We start from the raw sequence: 18,190 nt of genomic DNA, 5'->3' as shown, positions 1-18,190 counted from the left end.
AAATATTTACAAAATCAGAAATTTGTGTAACAAAAAAGAAACTTCTCACTGGAACTAGATGATCTTTAAGGTCTCTTAACCATTTTATGATTCCATGTACAGCACACTTTATCTACTATTTTCTGACAGAAGGTATTTAAGAACAGAACCTCCTTATGTGAATGCCTGATGCATAGTACAATGATTCCCTGAAGGGATGTGCATTTGTGTGCATATGGGCAGCGGGGTGCAGGAAATCAACTAAAGGGAGTGTTTCCCTAATGCAACCAGAGTAATGAAATAGTTTAGTCAGACCTTTACCTTATGCCCATTTTTAGGTTGAGAAGCTGGCAGCAAGCTCAATTGTAGTAGATTCAAAGCAACATTCAGTTACATTTCAAGAAATACCAACTGAATTGCTGTATTAATTCTAAGATAATAAGAATCAAAAGTGTGACTTTTTATATTCCCAGTAAAGAAAAATACTAAAATATGGTGAAATGCATCATTAAAATGTGAAAATTATCAGAAGCAAACACTTTTAGGAGTTTAATAACTGTTTATGTCACTAGTGCAGCTCTCACCCATATCAGTAAAATTTTCAATATGAAGAATGCAGTAATAAGAGCAAACTTACCTACAGTAGCTCTAATTAAGGGGGAGGAATCACCAATGTTGTTCAGACATTCACTTTTAATAAAGTCAGTTACCCCATTTGGAAAGTTGTGAAAATGTGCTTTTACGTTATTCTTCAAGATAAGACCACTCAAGGAACGTGTTGGCTCATCTGCAACAGAAAGTAATTACAGTCAACCTTCAATCAGCTCACAGGAATAAAGCAGATTTCCAGAACAATGCAAAAAGATTAAAGCTTATATAGAGATATTAATCTTCATTCCCTTATCTCTCCTTGCAGTTACACCCAGAAAACGTTTTCAGGTACAGAGTACACAAATCAGAGGGCTGGGCAATCACCAGCCATATGAAGTTCAACATGGGAAGTTGCTGGATTCTGCACCTGGGATGGGGCAACCCTGGATGAATGTACAGGCTGGGGAATGAGACGCTTGAAAGCAGTGCCATGGAACAGGACCTGGGGGTCCTGGTTGATGGCAAGTTGAATCTGAGTCAGCAGTGCCCTGGCAGCCGGGAGGGACAACCGTGTCCTGGGGGGCATCAGGCAAAGCATCCCCAGCCGGTCAAGGGACGGGATTGTCCCACTCTGCTCTGCACTGGGGTGGCCTCACCTTGACTATTGTGTGCAGTTTGGGGCACCACAAAATAAGAAAGATATTAAGCTCTTAGAGAGTGTCCAAAGGAGGGTAACGAAGATGGTGAAGGGCCTTTAGAGGAAGCTGTATGAGGAGCAGCTGAGGTCACTTGGTCTGTTCAGCCTGGAGGAGACTGACGGGAGACCTCATTGCAGTCTACAACTTCCTCATGAGGGGAAGAGGAGGGGCAGGCACTGATCTCTTCTCTGTGGTGACCAGTGACAGGACCAGAGGAAATGGCCTGAAGTCGTGTCAGGAGAGGTTTAGGTGGGATATTAGAAAAAGGTTCTTCCCCCAGAGAGTGGTTGGGTGCTGGAACAGGCTCCTCAGGGAAGTGGACACATCACCAAACCTGACAGAGTTCAAGAAGCATTTGAACTTGGGCACATGGTGTGATTCTTGGGGTATCCTGTGCAGGTCCAGGACTTGGACTTGATGATCCTCGTGGGTCCTTTCCCACTCAGCATATTCTGTGATACACTTTTTCTGTTTATTCAATGTCAGAATATCAGTATTACAAACTCTACATTTTAAAAGAAAGTTCTGAATAGGCATATAGGCAAGAAATATATCTGAAGTCACAGCATACAGGAGACTCATTAAAGACATTAGTCAGCAGAAGACAGACATTTTGATTATACTGACTAGCTTGCTGCAACACTGATACTGTAAGGAACTGATGACAAACCTGCTTTCACCATAGTAAGATACAGAAATGATGTAGGGACTATGTAGTAAAACCACTACCCTCTACTCTCAAAGAAACACAGTGCTCAATCTTTTTACAAAATTAAGTACAGTAATTCCTTCAGAAATTAGCCATTCTATTGAATCTATTAAATTAATAATTATAGAGAGAGGGAAAAAAAATCTTTAAACAGTGTTAACAGGTAAGTGTTACACAGTGTGAGCCATAAGAAAAATGTGGCTAGAATTGACCTGAACCGAGTAAGAATTTAGGTTCAGGCAACAGTTTCAGTTCTTTTCACTGAACTTTCTCTAAGTTACTGGGCCAAGTGGAGGAATTGGAGAAGAGTAGCCTAGATTTTTCTTATAGTGGAGCAGATTCATGTTTGTTTCTTCAACCAAGGGCACAAGTAACTTGGTATTAGTTCTGAAATATGCTGAAAGAGAGATCTGAATGTTCTATATAGAAAGTATTAGTTTGCAGTATAAGAAAACTTAAATTCAGTTTACAGCAACCCAAATCAGCACTGGAAGCTACTTTTAATCAGCATTTTAATCACCTGTTTGACTTTTTTGTATAAGGTGCTGATTTGCGTGAAATAAGGAAACTTCTTTTGTGCCAAGAATTAGTTTACCCATGGATCTATTCCAGCCCTTTGAAACTATTAATATTCTAAGAGAAATAAGGATAAGCAAAATAAGAGATACAACTCTCAAATTTAAAGTACTTTCAAACTAAAGTTACTTCTTCACAACACCAAGACTCTCAGTACACTGCAATGACCGACAGACACTGGACACTTTATATTATAGTTAGCATAGAAATACCACTTTTCAGAAGTGAGGAGTTTGTTTAGCTGATCAGAAATTAAAATTCATTTTTATAAACTGATTTTGAGTGATAAAACCACTGCCATCACATAATTTTTAATCTTTTTTTTAATGTTCATATTTCAGTTCTCCTAAAGAAGAATCAGTTATAATGCTCCATAACTATGAATGCATTGATACATAAACAAGTATAATCTTTGGAATTCAGTAAGTTTATAAACCATGAAGCCATCCAATGAATACATATTTGAAACAATTCTACAACTTTACCTACTGTTTTAAATACTCACCAACTTCTAAAAAATGTAAAAATTAAAACTTATTTCACTTGCACAGTACTGCATTTCAAGGGCCAGAAACTTTTCTGGGAGAATGGAGAAGGAGGGAAGAAAGGGTTTATTATTTTAAATAAAATACTAAAGACTGTATGCATGGACAGACTTTTCCCAACTACAGAACTTATTTGTGAGCTGTAGTAGGATTGTTACTTGGCAAGTCAAATCAAGTAATTCTGTAAACGTTTAAAAAGTTTCAAAGATATTATCGGTAAAGATATGGTAGAGATTGACCTAAAGAAAGAAGTTATCGCTTGAGCTCTTTATCAGTCTCAAGTTTGCTTGATATACTCTCTGAATCAAAAGTGAAATCTTCACACCAACTCTTACACCACTATAGTACATCAAACTCCGATTGTTTTACGGAGCTGTCATCCAGTGATAGGTACACAGACATCTTCAAGAAATCCAATCCTCCATAAATTATTACTATGATTTAAAGTTATGCCTGGCGAGAAAAGAAGCCAAGGGACTTCTTTAATTTCCACGTTTTAAAACCTTGCAAGCTACAACAAAACAGCAGCAGCAACCACAGATACTAAATACAATACTGTACAATTACTGTAAATCTGTATCAGCTATCAGTATCTTCGTGGGGTGAAAGAAATCAGAGTGACAACCAAAGTCTGATTAGAATACACTAAATCAGCCACTATAAACTCTAGAATGAAAATACTAAGTAGTGCACTAAAGAAAAACATTAATCTTTTAGAATGCCTGGCTACAGCTACAAAATGGATAAGGCAACAGTTTCAATTTAACCAAGCAGAGATACACACACTATTAAGTTCCCTGTGTCAGAAACAGACAGATTAGTCAGTTGGTTTAGATAAAAATCAAGGTCACATTAAGGTGAAACTTCAGGACCATTTTTTTCCTTCATAAACTATCCTAGGGTATGCAGCAGCTTGAAACATCTTTAATCCAGTCCTTCAGGCAAGATAACAAAAAGACTATTCTTCATAGCACGTGATTATCCCAGTTATCTGCAACAAAGATTCCATGTGATTCACAGTGGAAGTTGCATCTCTGACAAATGAAAAAGAAGTAACGAAGCAAGAATAAAGATTAAAAACAAAAAGCAAAAACAATTATCACCACACTGAGAGGTGACAAGCAGAAATCACAAAGAAGGACTTTGTGCTAAACAAACACCAACCACTTCAGACAGAGAAGCAGCACAGAATCTGATTTTCGAGCATTAAAAAAATCCCAAACAAATCACACCATAGCCGAAATCTTAGTTTGAGAAAAAATCTTCTAATACGACTGCACAAAGATATTTATGGAAACCAGAGTGTTCCATAGTAATATAGGTCTGGATGGAGTTTTTGCTGTAACACCAAGATTACAAGCTGATGGCCTAGGAGCTGAGTAAGACACTCCTCAATCTTCATAGATTCTATGATTAGTTCTGACAGCTATATGCTTCAGTCATCAAAAAAGCTCGCAGTCTTGCCTCCTTCTATCTCAGTCAACCTGGAAGTATAGAGAGTGGATAAGAACCTAAAGTACAAAAAAAAGAAGGAAAGTGAGACAGACCTCTTGCATTTGGTATCATCTTTGGTGCTAAAACAGTTCATCAGTTGAAGATTCCTCTCTCACATTGCCTCACTTTATAATAAAACCATATAACATAATCATCATTTGGTTCTCAGCAAATTTTCAATTGCTTTACAGAGCAAATGGATGCATATGCACATAACGCACATACTAATTATTCTAGGGCTACTGCAGTGCTTTTAAGAACTAAAGTGTGTCCTTAAACAGTCGTATTTCCTCTAATGAGGATTTGTATGATACAGGGTGCATATGTGAAAGCAACAGGTTTTTGTAACTCAAGTCCCCGTGAGCTATGTTTCACCACGCCTTTTAGAATCATAGAATAGTTTGGGGTGGAAGGCACCTCTGAAGGTTATCTCATCCAACTCCCTCACCATGGGCAAGGACATCTTCAACTAGACTAGGTTGCTTAGAGCCCCATCCAATCTGACCTTGAATGTTTTGAGAGATGGGGCATTCACAACTTTTCTAGACAAACCTGTTCCAGTGTCCTACCACCCACATTCTAAAAAACTTCTTCCTTATCTAAACCAACTCTCTTTTAGTTTAATATCATTACACCTTGTCCTATCACACCTTGTCCCTGTTAAATTTTTTCCTGTCTTTCTCATGGGTCCTCTACTAAGTACTGAAAGGCTGCAGTAAGGTCTTCCCAAAGCCACCTCTTTCCCAGGCTGAACAATGCCAGCTCTCTCAGCCTTTCCTCATAGTAGAGGTGCTCCAACCCTCTGATCATCTTTGTGGCCCTCCTCTGGACCTGCTCTTGTTAGACCTGTTGGTCCATGTCCTTCCTGCGCTACGCTAGATTGCTAAAAGAATTAAGTGACTGGGATGATGGCTACGGGGGGGGGCTACAGGGGTGGCTTCTATTAGAAGCTGCTAGAATCTCCCCCTGTCCCATGAAGCCAATGCCAGCCGGCTTCAGGACCGACTTCCTGCCACTGGCCAAGGCCAAGCCAATCAGGAGTAATAGTAACGCCTCTGTGATAACATATTTAAGAATAGAAGGTTATGGCGCAGAAAGAATTCCAGCCAGGGAAGAGCAGAGTGAGAACATGGCAACAACAATGCACACACCAAGATCAGTGCAGAAGGAGGGGCAGGAGGTGTTCCGGGAGCTGGAGCTGAGACCCTGCAGCCCGTGGTGCAGACCATGGTACAGCAGCTGTGCCCCTGCAGCCCATGGAGGAACATCGGGGTGCAGAGACCCACCTGCAGCCCATGGAGAAGCCCATGCTGGAGCAGGTGGATGCATGAAGCTGGCTGTGACCCCATGGGAGGCCCCAGATGGAGCAGGGTCCTGCTGGAGACCTGCAGCCTGTGGAGAGGGAAGCCCGTGCTGGAGCAGGTTTTTCCCAGGCAGGACTTGTGGCCCCTGTGGGGGACCCACGTTGGTACAGCTCATTCATGAAGGACAGCACCCCATGGAGGAGTGACCCACAGGACAGCAGTTTGGGAAGAACTGCTGCCTGAGGGATGGACTCACGCTGGAGAGGTCCATCAAGGACTGTCTCCCGTGGGAGGGACCCCACGGGAGCAGGGGAAGGACTCCTCTCTCTGAGCAGGAGCAGAAACAACAACTGACCATAACCCCCATTCCCCATCCCCTTGCACCACTGGGTGGGGGAGGGAGAAGATGGAAGGAAGGAGGGATGGGGGGAAGGTGTTTTTAAGACTTTTATTTCTCACTCTTTGGCTCTTATCCTGTTAGTAGTAAGTTTAAGTACTATCCCCACTTTGAGTCTGTTTTGCCCATGAAGGTAACCCGTAAGTGACCTCTCCCAGCTGTTATCTCAACTCATGAATCCTTAGCTGTTTTTTTCTCTCTCTCCTGTCCAGTTGCAGAGGGAGAGTGAGAGAGTGGCTTTAGTGGGTACCTGGCATCCAGCTAGGGTCAACCCACCTCAGATGAGAATAGCATTTGTCTATTCACAAGCTGTGATACAACGATTTATGAGCATGGTTATATTTTGCTGAATTACTCTTGTGATATTGGCAACATTAAATGTTGGGGTGAGACTTTAACTGCCTATCAATCTCTATCTTAAAGCTGTAAAGTCTTTCTCAGAAATAAGCTGTCATTCTATGTTTCAAGTAGCAATATAGATTTACTATCTACAAATACAAAATGTGTATTGACAGTGACTAATGTCACTTTCACATGAAGATTTCTGATGCATTAATGAGACTGTCTCAGTTAAAAGAGGTAAAATAAAAAAATAAGGATCCCACCACAGCAATGTAGTATGGGAAGCAGAAAATTAATTTCTTCTGTCCTAATATATAAGAATACGATACAGAAACAGCTTAATGAGCTTCTTGGCAGCAAAAATTCCTGCTTTTTTTGATTCTAGACTATACTTTAAGTATAACACTTTTGACTTAAACTGATATGGTTTACTATCATCTCAGAGGGTGGAGTGATGATATTTCAAAACATTCAGTGTATTTGAACACATCAATGACCTTGAAACATAGCGACTAGTCTGAAATTAATCAGTGCTCTCAATTGACTCATGAGTCATGGAAAATAATTTAACACAATTGCCTAAGCTAAGGAATGTCCATAAGGCACCAAAACAAAGCTGGAAATGTTCTGCTGATGCTGAGTTTTGCATATTTACTGAATAGTAAGTAGCAACAGCTCTGCTTCTGAAGACAGTGTTGTAAATAAAAGTGAACTATGGACAATATGGGAAGAGTATTGAACTGCTGATCAACAATTAACTTGTTGGTTAGTGCACTGAGTTTATCTGGCAAGGTTTTGGTAGCAGGGTGGGAGATGCAGAGGTGGCTTCTCTGAGAAGCTGCCAGAAGTTTCCCCCAAGTCAAACAGAGCCAGTGACAAACAGCTCCAAGACAGACCTGCTGCTAGCTAAGGGTAAGCCTATCAGCAGTGATGGTATCACCTTTGGGATAACAGCAAAGAAGTAGGTGCTGATCTCTTCACTCTCATGACCAGTGACAGGACTGAAGGAAATTGCATGAAGCTGAGTCGGGAGATTTAGGCTGGCTATAAAGAAAATGATTTTCACCCAGAGGGTGGTTGAGCACTGGAACAGGTTTCTCAGGGAAGTGGTCACAGCACCAAGCCTGTCAGTCCAAGAAGTGTTTGGACAATGCTTTCAGGCACATGGTGTGATTCATGGGCTGTCCTATGGAGGGCCAGGAGTTGGACTTGATGATCCTGATGGGTCCCTTCCAACTCAGCATATTCTATGATTCTGTGATTCTCTGATTTAAGAAGGGAAAAGAGTTACTGTGCAAGAGCAATTGCAGCCAGAGAAGAGAGAAGTGAGAATATGTGAGAGAAACAGCCTTGCAGACACCAAGGTCAGTGAGGAAGAAGGGGCAGGAGGTTCTCCAGGCAGTGGAGCAGATTCCCCTGCAGACCATGGTGAGACAGTAGGTCCCCCTGCAGCCCATGGAGGGAGCAGATATCCACCTGCAGCCGTGGAGGACCCAGACCAGAGCAGATGGATGCCTGAAGGAGGCTGTGACCCTGTGGGAAGCCCATGCTGGTACCAGTGTCTGTTCCTGAAGGACTGCACCCCATGGAAGGGTTCCCCACTGGACAGCTTGTGGAGAACTGCAGTGTGTGGAAAAGACTCAGGTTTGAAAGGGCTGTGGGGGACTGCCTCCTGTGGGAGGGACTGCACACGGGAGCTGGGGATGAATATGAGGAGTGCTCCCCCTGAGGAGGAAGGAGCAGCAGAGACAACATATGATGAACTAACAACAGGCCCCATTTTCCATCCCCCTGCACCAGTGGGGGACAGGAGGTAGAGAAAAGTGGGAGTAAAGTTAAGCCCTGGAAGAATGGAGGGATGGGAGGAAAGGTGTTTTTAAGATTTGGCTTTATTTCTCATTACCTTACTCTGTTTTGACTGGTAATAAGTTGAACTAATTTCCCCAAGTTGAGTCTGTTTTGCCAGAGTCAGTAATTGGTGACTGATCTCTCCCTGTCCTTATCTCAACCCATGAGACTTTTGTTATATTCTCTCTCCCGTGTCCAGCTGAGGAGGAGAATGACAGAGCGGCTTTGGCGGGCACCTGGCATCCAGCCAGGTCAACCCACTACAGTTAGTTATGGAAGATTCTGTATTCTAACTAATAATGAACACACATCAATTAGAATGCCAAAATTTGTACATCTCTACAGGCTTGCAAAACCAGGAAAAGTTTAAAGAACTAATCCTTTGGTTTCATTCCTACTTTCAGCTTCTCTACCAAACCTCCACAAACTGGGTGCCTCAGCACTTTTCCTCTCTCATGTAATTTTATGTATCGTCTCCTACTGCAGCAGTTAAATCAGTGCTAGAATTCTATTAAGAGTAGAAGAATCATTAATAAGAAACACAGATTCAGCATAATGGGAGCACGATTCACTAAAAGGTCCCAAGCTACATAACAAATGCAGGACAGTGCTGTAGTTTGAGAACATTTTAAAAGTAACGTCATCTCTTCTTTGGCATTTATTTTTTGAGGGCCGGGGGGAGGATGACAACATGGACTTCTGCACTTAGTCAAGTGCATAGGAAAAGGAAATTATGAGGTTTGCAATGGAATTTGCTTAGGCAGCATCTGGCAGTGAGAGAATACATATTTAGAGTCATTAATTCATCTGAAGAAATGACCTGGTCGGAGGAGTAGAAGTTTTGTCACTATCTGAATATATCAAAGGTGAATGGTATATATTAAAATATGTGACAATCTGTCATTTGAACAGCTGTTAGTAGAAGGATTACTTGGATGAGTAAAATAAGGCTGTGTTATCAAATTGAGTAACTCAGAACCCAGTACAAACTGCTGAGTATTGGGAAACACAAATTACAGGGCACTAACAACATTGGTGCTCTACAGGGTGCTTCCCAGCGGAATTTTTGACTACTTCTCCTTCTATATTCTATAGGTATAGCTTAAGAGAAAGTTGTGTGGTAGTATGCAAGCATAAGTCTTGTTTTATGGCCGGATTGCTTTGTTTCTCTGATATCCTTACTTGCCAGTAAGGCTTCTTCCCCTAATATGCTCTTAATGCACTATTAATGAAAAGAAAATCTTCTCCTTTTTACTTCCTAGGGCTATACTCGGTGCATTTCCTTTTATTTTTTTTTTTTTTAAATTCTGGCAGACTTTTCTGGACACTATAATCAGATTTTCAATTAGCAGTATTAGGTTGCTCTCTGGTAAACATCAGAACATAATTTTGGCACTAGTGGAGGTGTTCTTCCTAAGTAGCTAGTAGCAATAAAATGGAGAGCACAGACTACTTTTAATTCAATATACCTTTATACATTTAATCTTTCATTTTCATTTTTGTTACTATTTTAAGAACTTAGATCCTTTTGTCTTTTTTTTTGGCTACATTAGAGTTCTTACTAGGAAGGCTAAGAGTACCAGTGAAAAAGAAGCTTTGCTGTGTGACCAGGCTGCTCTTTCTCTTCTGAGCAATTAGAAATCCATCTTCAGTCTCTTTAGTTTTCAGTTTCTACCTACAACTTCATCAGCCTCCTTTCTTTCTGGAGAGGAAAATGAGAAAATTGGGAGCACTTGCCATTTTGGAATGCTTAAAGCTCAAGAGACTTACAGTTTGCCAGTCAGAGCTACCTCTTATCAGTAGTGTATCTACTGATTGAGAGAAGATCATCCATAACTTGAAGTTATGTGACTGCTTTGTCCTTGGAGATACCAAAATAAAAATTTGTCCTGTTGAATCTACACTTGCTTGAGCAGCCAGTGTGTGAGACTTCAGATAAAGCAGACAACCTTACTGGAAAGTGATGTTGCCCAGTCCACCGCTGTAAGGCTAAGCTGTTATAAACTCCCTACATGGAGCTGAGTGCAGACTGCAGTCACTGTTGTTATCTGGGATCAAACACCCCCTCAGGTTTGCAGATGACATGAAGCTGAGTGGTGCAGTTGACACAACAGAAGGAAGGGGTGCCATCCAGAGAGAATTGGACAAGTTTAGAATTGGGCCCACAAGAACCTCATAAGGCTGAACAAGTCCAAGTGGAGTTGCTGCATGTGGGTCAGGGCAATCCCAGACACAAATACAAATACAGACTGGGAGAAGAAGCCATTGAGAGCAGTCCTGCAGAGAAGGACTTGAAGGCTCTCACGGATAAAAAGTGGTCATGGCACATGACCCAACAATGTGTGCTCACTGCCCATAAAGCCAAACACATCCTGGGCTGCATCAAAGGCAGCGTGGGCAGCAGGTCGAGGGAGGTGATTCCACCCCTCTATGCTGCTCTAGAGAGACCCCACCGGGAGCACTGTATCCAGCTCCGGGGTTCCCAGCATAGGAAGGGCATCAACCTGTTGAAGCAAGGCCCCCAAGATGGTTACAGGGATGGAGCACCTCTCCTATAAGGAAAGGCTGAGCAAACTGGGTTTGTTCAGCCTGGAGAAGAGAAGGCTTTTGGGAGACCTCAGCTGCAGCCTTTCAGTACTCAAAAGAAGGAGAGCGATCTCTTCCACTGGCAGACATTGATAGGACAGGAAGAATGTTTTTAAACTAAAAGATTAGATGCTAGGAAGAGATTCTTTACTCAGAGGATAGTGAGGCACTAGAATAGGTTGCCCAGAGAAGTAGTGCATGCCCCATCCCCGGAAGTGTTCAAGGTTGGGTTGGATAGGCCCTGAGTAATCTGATGTAATGGGCTGCATGCATCCCTGCCCATGGCAGAGGAGTTGGAACTAATCTTTACTGTCCCTTTCAACCCAAACCATTCTATCATTCTTTGATGATTATGTAACTCTGTCATAGCACAGTTGTTCCTGAATGCCTGTTCAAAGCAGAAGGCAAAGCTGAGTGCCTGAGCTTCATGCAGTTCTGAAGGGAGAGAATTATGTCATTACTGAAGGAGAAGAAAGGAGTTTAAAATGCTTTGCAAAAGCAGGAGTAATGCTTAGCCTATTATTAGCATCAAACTGTGGAATCAAGATGTGTGTTTTCTGTAGACAGTAAACAAACTCAGTTCTGGTAAAAATACTGTGGGTACTACTATCAGTAACATTAAAAGTATTTGGGTTTTTTTTCTGGGTTTCACTCCCTTCTGACATTAAAGGAAAGGTGTTTTAATTTGTACATGAGAAGTGGTAATGGGCATTCCTTTATTAGGCCAGATTTGGCTTCATGAAAGTGGTCAGCTATCCAATTGCACCTGGCCCAGCACTGCAAGCTAACAAACACACTGAAATGGTTTTATCATCCTAAGGCCTCACAGAAAGTATGCTTTCTGAAAATCTAGAAAGAGGTGGTGATATTGCTTCCTAGGAGCCATCACAGACCAAATCAGACCAGCACACAGCCTTTCAAGTAGGAGGCACATCAGAACTGCATTGAATTAAATACTGCTTGGTGAACAGATGTGCCTTTAGAAATACCAGCAACACTTTCCCTTTCTGTAGGACAACACCCCATAGGAATGCTTGATACTGGTATTTTAAGTACACTTAGGTTTGACACAAGAAACCCACCAAACATCACTGAGTAAGAGAGTTTAATTTTTAAAAAAGCATACAAAGAAATACCCATTGCAGTAGACTATATTCAGTTTGTAAGACACAATAAGGAATGGTTTGAAATAGCTGGCTAAATACCTCCAACTTACCCCTAAAGATTTATTTGAAGGCCAAACCAGACATTATCTAAGACTAGTTGAGCTTCAGGTAATGATGTAGCAATGCTTTCCTAGTATGGGCTTCAGGGACAGGGAAAGAAACAATAATGGAGATCCCATACTCCTGATTCTGGATGTTCAGAATATGGAGCTTCAGGAAAGCATCCCAGAAGCACTGAATCACATAACACAATCCACAACCCAACTAATTTTCTTTCAAGACTTTAAACAAATAATCCATTAGGAAAAGCTTTTTTCTTAAACCTGCACTACGATATCCCTACAGAAGCATGGAAAGGAATAATTAGCCAGCATATTGGGGAAAACCATGGAATTTTTAGTGATCTGATAAAATAATTATCTCCTGATAGGTAAACTAAGCAAGTTTGCCAAACTGGGAGGAGCTGCTGACTCCTTCAATGACAGGGAGGCCCTGCAGAGACACCAAGACAAATTGGAGGGCAGGACAATCACTAACTGCTTGAAGTTTAACAAATTCCGGATTCTGCACCTGGGATGGGGCAACTCTGGAGGTAAGTACAGACTGAGGAACAAGAGGCTGGAGAGCAGCCCCACAGACAGGCATGTGAGGGTCCTGGTTGATGGCAAGTTGAATCTGAGTCAGCAGTGCCCTGGCAGCCGGGAGGGACAACCGTGTCCTGGGGGGCATCAGGCAAAGCATCCCCAGCCGGTCAAGGGACGGGATTGTCCCACTCTGCTCTGCACTGGGGTGGCCTCACCTTGACTATTGTGTGCAGTTTGGGGCACCACAAAATAAGAAAGATATTAAGCTCTTAGAGAGTGTCCAAAGGAGGGTAACGAAGATGGTGAAGGGCCTTTAGAGGAAGCTGTATGAGGAGCAGCTGAGGTCACTTGGTCTGTTCAGCCTGGAGGAGACTGACAGGAGACCTCATTGAAGTCTACAACTTCCTCATGAGGGGAAGAGGAGGGGCAGGCACTGATCTCTTCTCTGTGGTGACCAGTGACAGGACCTGAAGGAACGGCCTTAAGTTGTGTCAGGGGAGGTTTAGGCTAGATATGAGAAAAACATTCTTCCCCCAGAAGGTGGTTGGGCACTGGAACAGGTTCCCCAGGGACTGGTCACAGCACCAGCCTGACAGAGTTCAAGGAGCGTTTGGACAATGCTTTCAGACACATGGTATGGTTTTTGAGGCTGTCCTAGGCAAGGCCAGGACTTGGACTCAATGATCCTTATGAGTCCTTTCCAACTCAGCATATTCTTTGACTCTGTTTTTCCCTTGAGATATTTAGGGACCTCAGTTACTTTATGCATTGATTAGTAAAACTCTTTTTGTAATTTTTCATATATCTGAACTTCAAAAAAAAAATGTTTTGCTACTGTTTAAGTAGGACACTATATATGGTATGCAGTATTGTAAACTATAAGGGCACACTAATCTGATGACTTCTGAATGGTAATGCAATCAGATTCACTGCTTGAAAATTATTTTTGTATATTTAATGGTGACATTAATGTGTGGTGATTGTATTGGGGGGGAGTGGTAGGGGAGCTTTTCTTTTAATTTAACAGTTAAAGCTCCTGAACCACTTTTCTAGATTAATCCCAAAGACACCTTCCTGAAATGTGTAGCTGGCAAATTAACACCTGACCTCACATAAAGGTCTTTTTCTTGCTTAGCTTCAAAGATCTTTCAATACCACCAGGCCAAGAAAGTTCATAATGGAATGGACTCATGAAAACTGCTGTCCAGATGAAGTTTAAATTTCAGACTCAGCAGAAACCATTCACATCAAACCCATAAGACCACTTCGGATCCCAGCTTAAAAAAAGCTGTTTCAAATTCTATGTGCAAAACTACATGAATTATTAGTGTCAGGATTATCAGAACATAAATTACCATCTGGGAAGAATTCTGCTGAAACAAAAACTTGGCAGGGAGAAGGAGGGGAGGGAGTGAGGTGGGGACAGAAGCTGTCTCCATGGTAATGTTTCATGTACAGTAAGGTACTCTGAATGACTAACTCATCACATGAACAAGATCAAGAATTGCAGAGACACTGCTCTATCTTGAACTGGTTGACAAAAATCCAATGTATTTTGGAAATAAACTTAAAAGACCATCCTGAAAGGCTATGACAACAATAGTACTAAAGCACTGCTCTTGATTCCTGCTTATTCACCTTCAGAGTAAAAAATCATCTCAAGGACTCTGATTCTAGACTGTAATAGCCCTAAACCAGGCCATGACCAACCAATCCACTGAGATAACACTCCACTGAGACCAAATTCTAGAGTTCCCATGTTTGGACAGGGTGGAGAGTCAGTCGCTAAAGCACAATCACAAGATCACAATCACAAAAGCTTTGTATAACCGCAACAGGATAGATAACTGCAGTTATACAGGCCAGCAGAAAGTATCAAGACCATCATGTATTTGTCTCAATATTTTCCCATTAGCCTAGGTCCCACTGAGAGCCTCATGGACAGAGGAGAGAGAGATGAATGCAAGTCTTTACAGAAACTGTGCAAAACTAACCATGTCCCAGTGAATGACAATGGACATATTTCAGTCAACCACACATAAAACACACAAAATGATCTGAGAAGAAAAAGCAATATCCAGGCACTCCAGAAGACAAATTATTAACACAATACAGAAGACCACTGGATTCTGAGCTCAGCTCAGGGGACCAGGAGAAGAAAAACCACAAAACCAACACTAAGAGCAGGGCTGTGTCACCACATTATCTGTGAGGTTTTTTACCTTCCAAACCAAAAAGGAATAGCTACACTAACAGTGCATGTATTTTCATTTACAGATAAATTAGCAAAACCAAATGGTGGACGAAGAAGGGCAAAGTAGCAAATTGTGTAGGGGTCACAAAACAAATTCAAGGACAAAAAAAAAAAAAGTGAAGCACCCTTCTTGTCACATCCTTCATACAGACTCCATATCCCACTACTGGACTTGCTCTGCTTGTTATTTTTCTGATAATGCTATAAAGTACATGGTGTATCTACACTGGCTCCTTTCTTAAAGATTTAGTATCCTGGCTGACTCTGGTGTTAAAAACTCTCTCTCTCAAACTCAAGGTACTTCCCCAGGGCCTTACAGATAACCAAGTGACTTCCTATACAGAATAAACAAAAACACTGGGATATACTCCAGCCTTGAAACAGGAAAATATATTTTCATCCTCCTCTCTGTTTCCCTCCTCCCAAAGTAAGCTGACAGAACAACCAAAACTAGTTAAAACCTAAGACAAATGTTCTTGCCAATTTTTGAATGTTACAGAGCAACACATAATAAAATCTAATTCAAAAGGTAAAAAACAAGTATTCAGAAACCACAATATCAAACACTAAAAGGCAGAAAAAGCACTGGCTGTAGTAAGGCAGCTTTGACCTTGAGCTACAGCTGTGGCCTGGCAAAGGAACAAGTAAAACATCATTAAGAAGAAAAGTGTGAGAAAGAGAAGAAAAACAGTTGTAGATAGAGGAATGTGTTTGGACATGAGAAGAGATGCCGGTGACCTGTCAGGAGACAGGATGAGGCGCGCACACAGAAGCTAAAGACCAATTAGTGATGAGATACAGATGCGTGAACTTATGTCACTTAACCAGTGACATACATTATATTAGCGCGTGGACAGAGAAAAAGTAGATAAAAAGAACAAGTTTGTTTATAATAAAATCTTTTGCCTTTGCCTGCCAACCTACAGTCTCAGAATATCACTTAGGCTGCCGTCACTGGTAGCACAACACTAAGGGAAAAAAACCTTAGAAAACAACCCAAATAATCAAACATAATGATTACAAACACATGCAAAGAAGATAGATGCAGTCAAACAGATCTTGAAACAAATTTCCTTTCTCTGTCAAAGGCATCTTAAGTCAGTAGCTATGACATACTGAAATTACAATCTTTCACACACCCTGATCACTACCAAGGAATTGTCTGAATTTACCAACTGGTAGAGGCTACACACTATGCCATATACAGCTTGTAGTAATGTTTATAAGAATAAAACAACAGTTTAATAGCCAGTTGATTTCTAACTGTATTTTACTACAATTAAAACTTCAGAATGAATATCGCGACAGACATCTTCGGACAACTTTAATACATATTCTTCAAAATATTTAGCAGTCTCATTACTAGGGAGATTATTACTGTAACTGAACTTAGCAGCATGTTTTATAACATACATAGTCATGATTCATCACAGTTATTTCACAATTTAACTGCAGTCCAACAGAGGTACGATGCTCCAGCACTTCTGGGAAGATTTGATAGGACATTTAAAACGGAATACATTCTAAGGGTAAAACTACAAGTACAAAAAAGTCATCAGACTTTCTCCCCACAGAGCGTCCTGAGAGGATAAATGAGTTCTACGTGATTCAACCAACCAGAAAACTGCCTAGAGGTACCAGCTTTTTATTTCTTTGAAGCTAAATAACACAAATTAAAAAAAGGCAAAAATAAGTAAAATAAACAGTCACTATCTCAAGAACTCACCTTCAGACTTCAACTTCGTGAGAACAAAAATCAGGTAGTTGTTGAAATCTGGATACTGATTGAGTTGTTCTAGTTTCTAAAGAGAGAAACTGTTAAGGAAATTTGAATCTTCACATAGAGCATTTATAGCTTTCTGGATACAGAGATTATTAAATGAGTTATGTACTGCTATATCACTTCAATCAGCTGTGACTAGAAGGTCACAATATACAGAGTATGAACAACCTAAAAACAGTTTCTGTACTTTTCCTGCTGATACAGTAGCTTTCATGGAGAAGTCTTAAAAAATCCAGGGACAGACACAGAAATTAACAGATCCTTAAAAATATTTGTAAAGCCATATCACCAAAACAGGCAGTTGAACATTACTAACAACTGTGAATCCCAATGGATCAAAAAGTATCAGAAATAAGCAGAAAGAACTGAAAGAGCAATACTTAACAGAAACTTAATGAGAAAACACTTATTTGGTAAACAATATCTTGATTTGAAAAATATCTGTAACCTTACCAATTCATAACTTTGCTAACACTGGGTTTTGGCTAACCTTACTCCCTACTTTGTTATATTTGAGATCTAAGCATCCAAATGTGCCAAAACATCATCATAAAGAAAGCGCATGATAGAATCAACACACAGAGTTCTTTGGGTTTTTTTACCAAAAATTATGGACTGAGAGTACTTTAAATTTGAAAACATTAATCACCACCCTGCTTGGATATGCTAAGTAGTATTCTGCAATACAACAGTCCTCACTATTTTTTGTGGAAACAGTCTCAAAGGGCATTCTTTTTTTTTTTTAAATGATGGGACATGACCTGTCAAGTTGTATTAGAACATTTTCCCAAACTAATGTATAGTAATGGTAAAACCGTGCCACTTCTCTAACCTTTACAAGCCAACATATGAGGACCTCCGGGAAAACACAGGTATCAACACAGCAGGGAGTTTCCACTACCATTGAAAAAGAATTACAAACATCAGTTAACAGGACTTTGGTTCAGTCAATTTCTACCCCACTTCTAGACAGCATCACTTTTACATCCCGAATACAGACTGCTATATTTCAATAAACAAACTGGATGCTATTATGTTATTTGAAGGAGAGCTTTAAAATGTAATTTTGCACTAAAGCTACACTAGCAACACTGTTGCTATTAACACTTAGGTATTTCAAATAGTAAAGAGCACCAGGTTAAGTTTGAGGCATTATGAGAACACTCCATTGGATGCTTCTGTTTCGGATATTTCAAAGGAAGCAACTGTGTTTCAAAAATCTGAAACAAAGCTGAAAGAACAGGACAACTGAGATGAAATCTACTTTCACCTTTCAGATAAAAAGGGAAACCTTCCTAAGCCTGACTGCATTCGCTACAAGAGTCTAGAAGTGG

The 18,190-nt window shown here is 40.8% G+C and overlaps 1 protein-coding gene across 3 annotated transcripts in view; it reads right to left on the bottom strand.

Annotated features, from left to right (window-relative positions):
* The window catches only part of TNPO1 (transportin 1), a 68,234-nt gene that overhangs the window by 33,822 nt on the left and 16,222 nt on the right, over positions 1 to 18,190 (bottom strand). For all 3 annotated transcript variants that reach the window (XM_027671595.1, XM_027671593.1, XM_027671594.1), the window contains 2 exons: positions 16,800 to 16,875; positions 617 to 766 (listed from right to left, as the gene is read on the bottom strand). In XM_027671595.1, the coding sequence (XP_027527396.1) occupies positions 617 to 766; positions 16,800 to 16,875 (226 nt within the window). The remainder of the gene's footprint in view (positions 1 to 616; positions 767 to 16,799; positions 16,876 to 18,190) is intronic.

Source organism: Neopelma chrysocephalum, unplaced genomic scaffold (genome assembly GCF_003984885.1).
Source record: "Neopelma chrysocephalum unplaced genomic scaffold, ASM398488v2 Primary Assembly neopelma1_97102, whole genome shotgun sequence".
Lineage (NCBI taxonomy): Eukaryota > Metazoa > Chordata > Aves > Passeriformes > Pipridae > Neopelma > Neopelma chrysocephalum.
The sequence above is the reverse complement of the archived record's forward strand: the minus strand, read 5'-3'. Positions and strand labels throughout refer to the sequence as shown.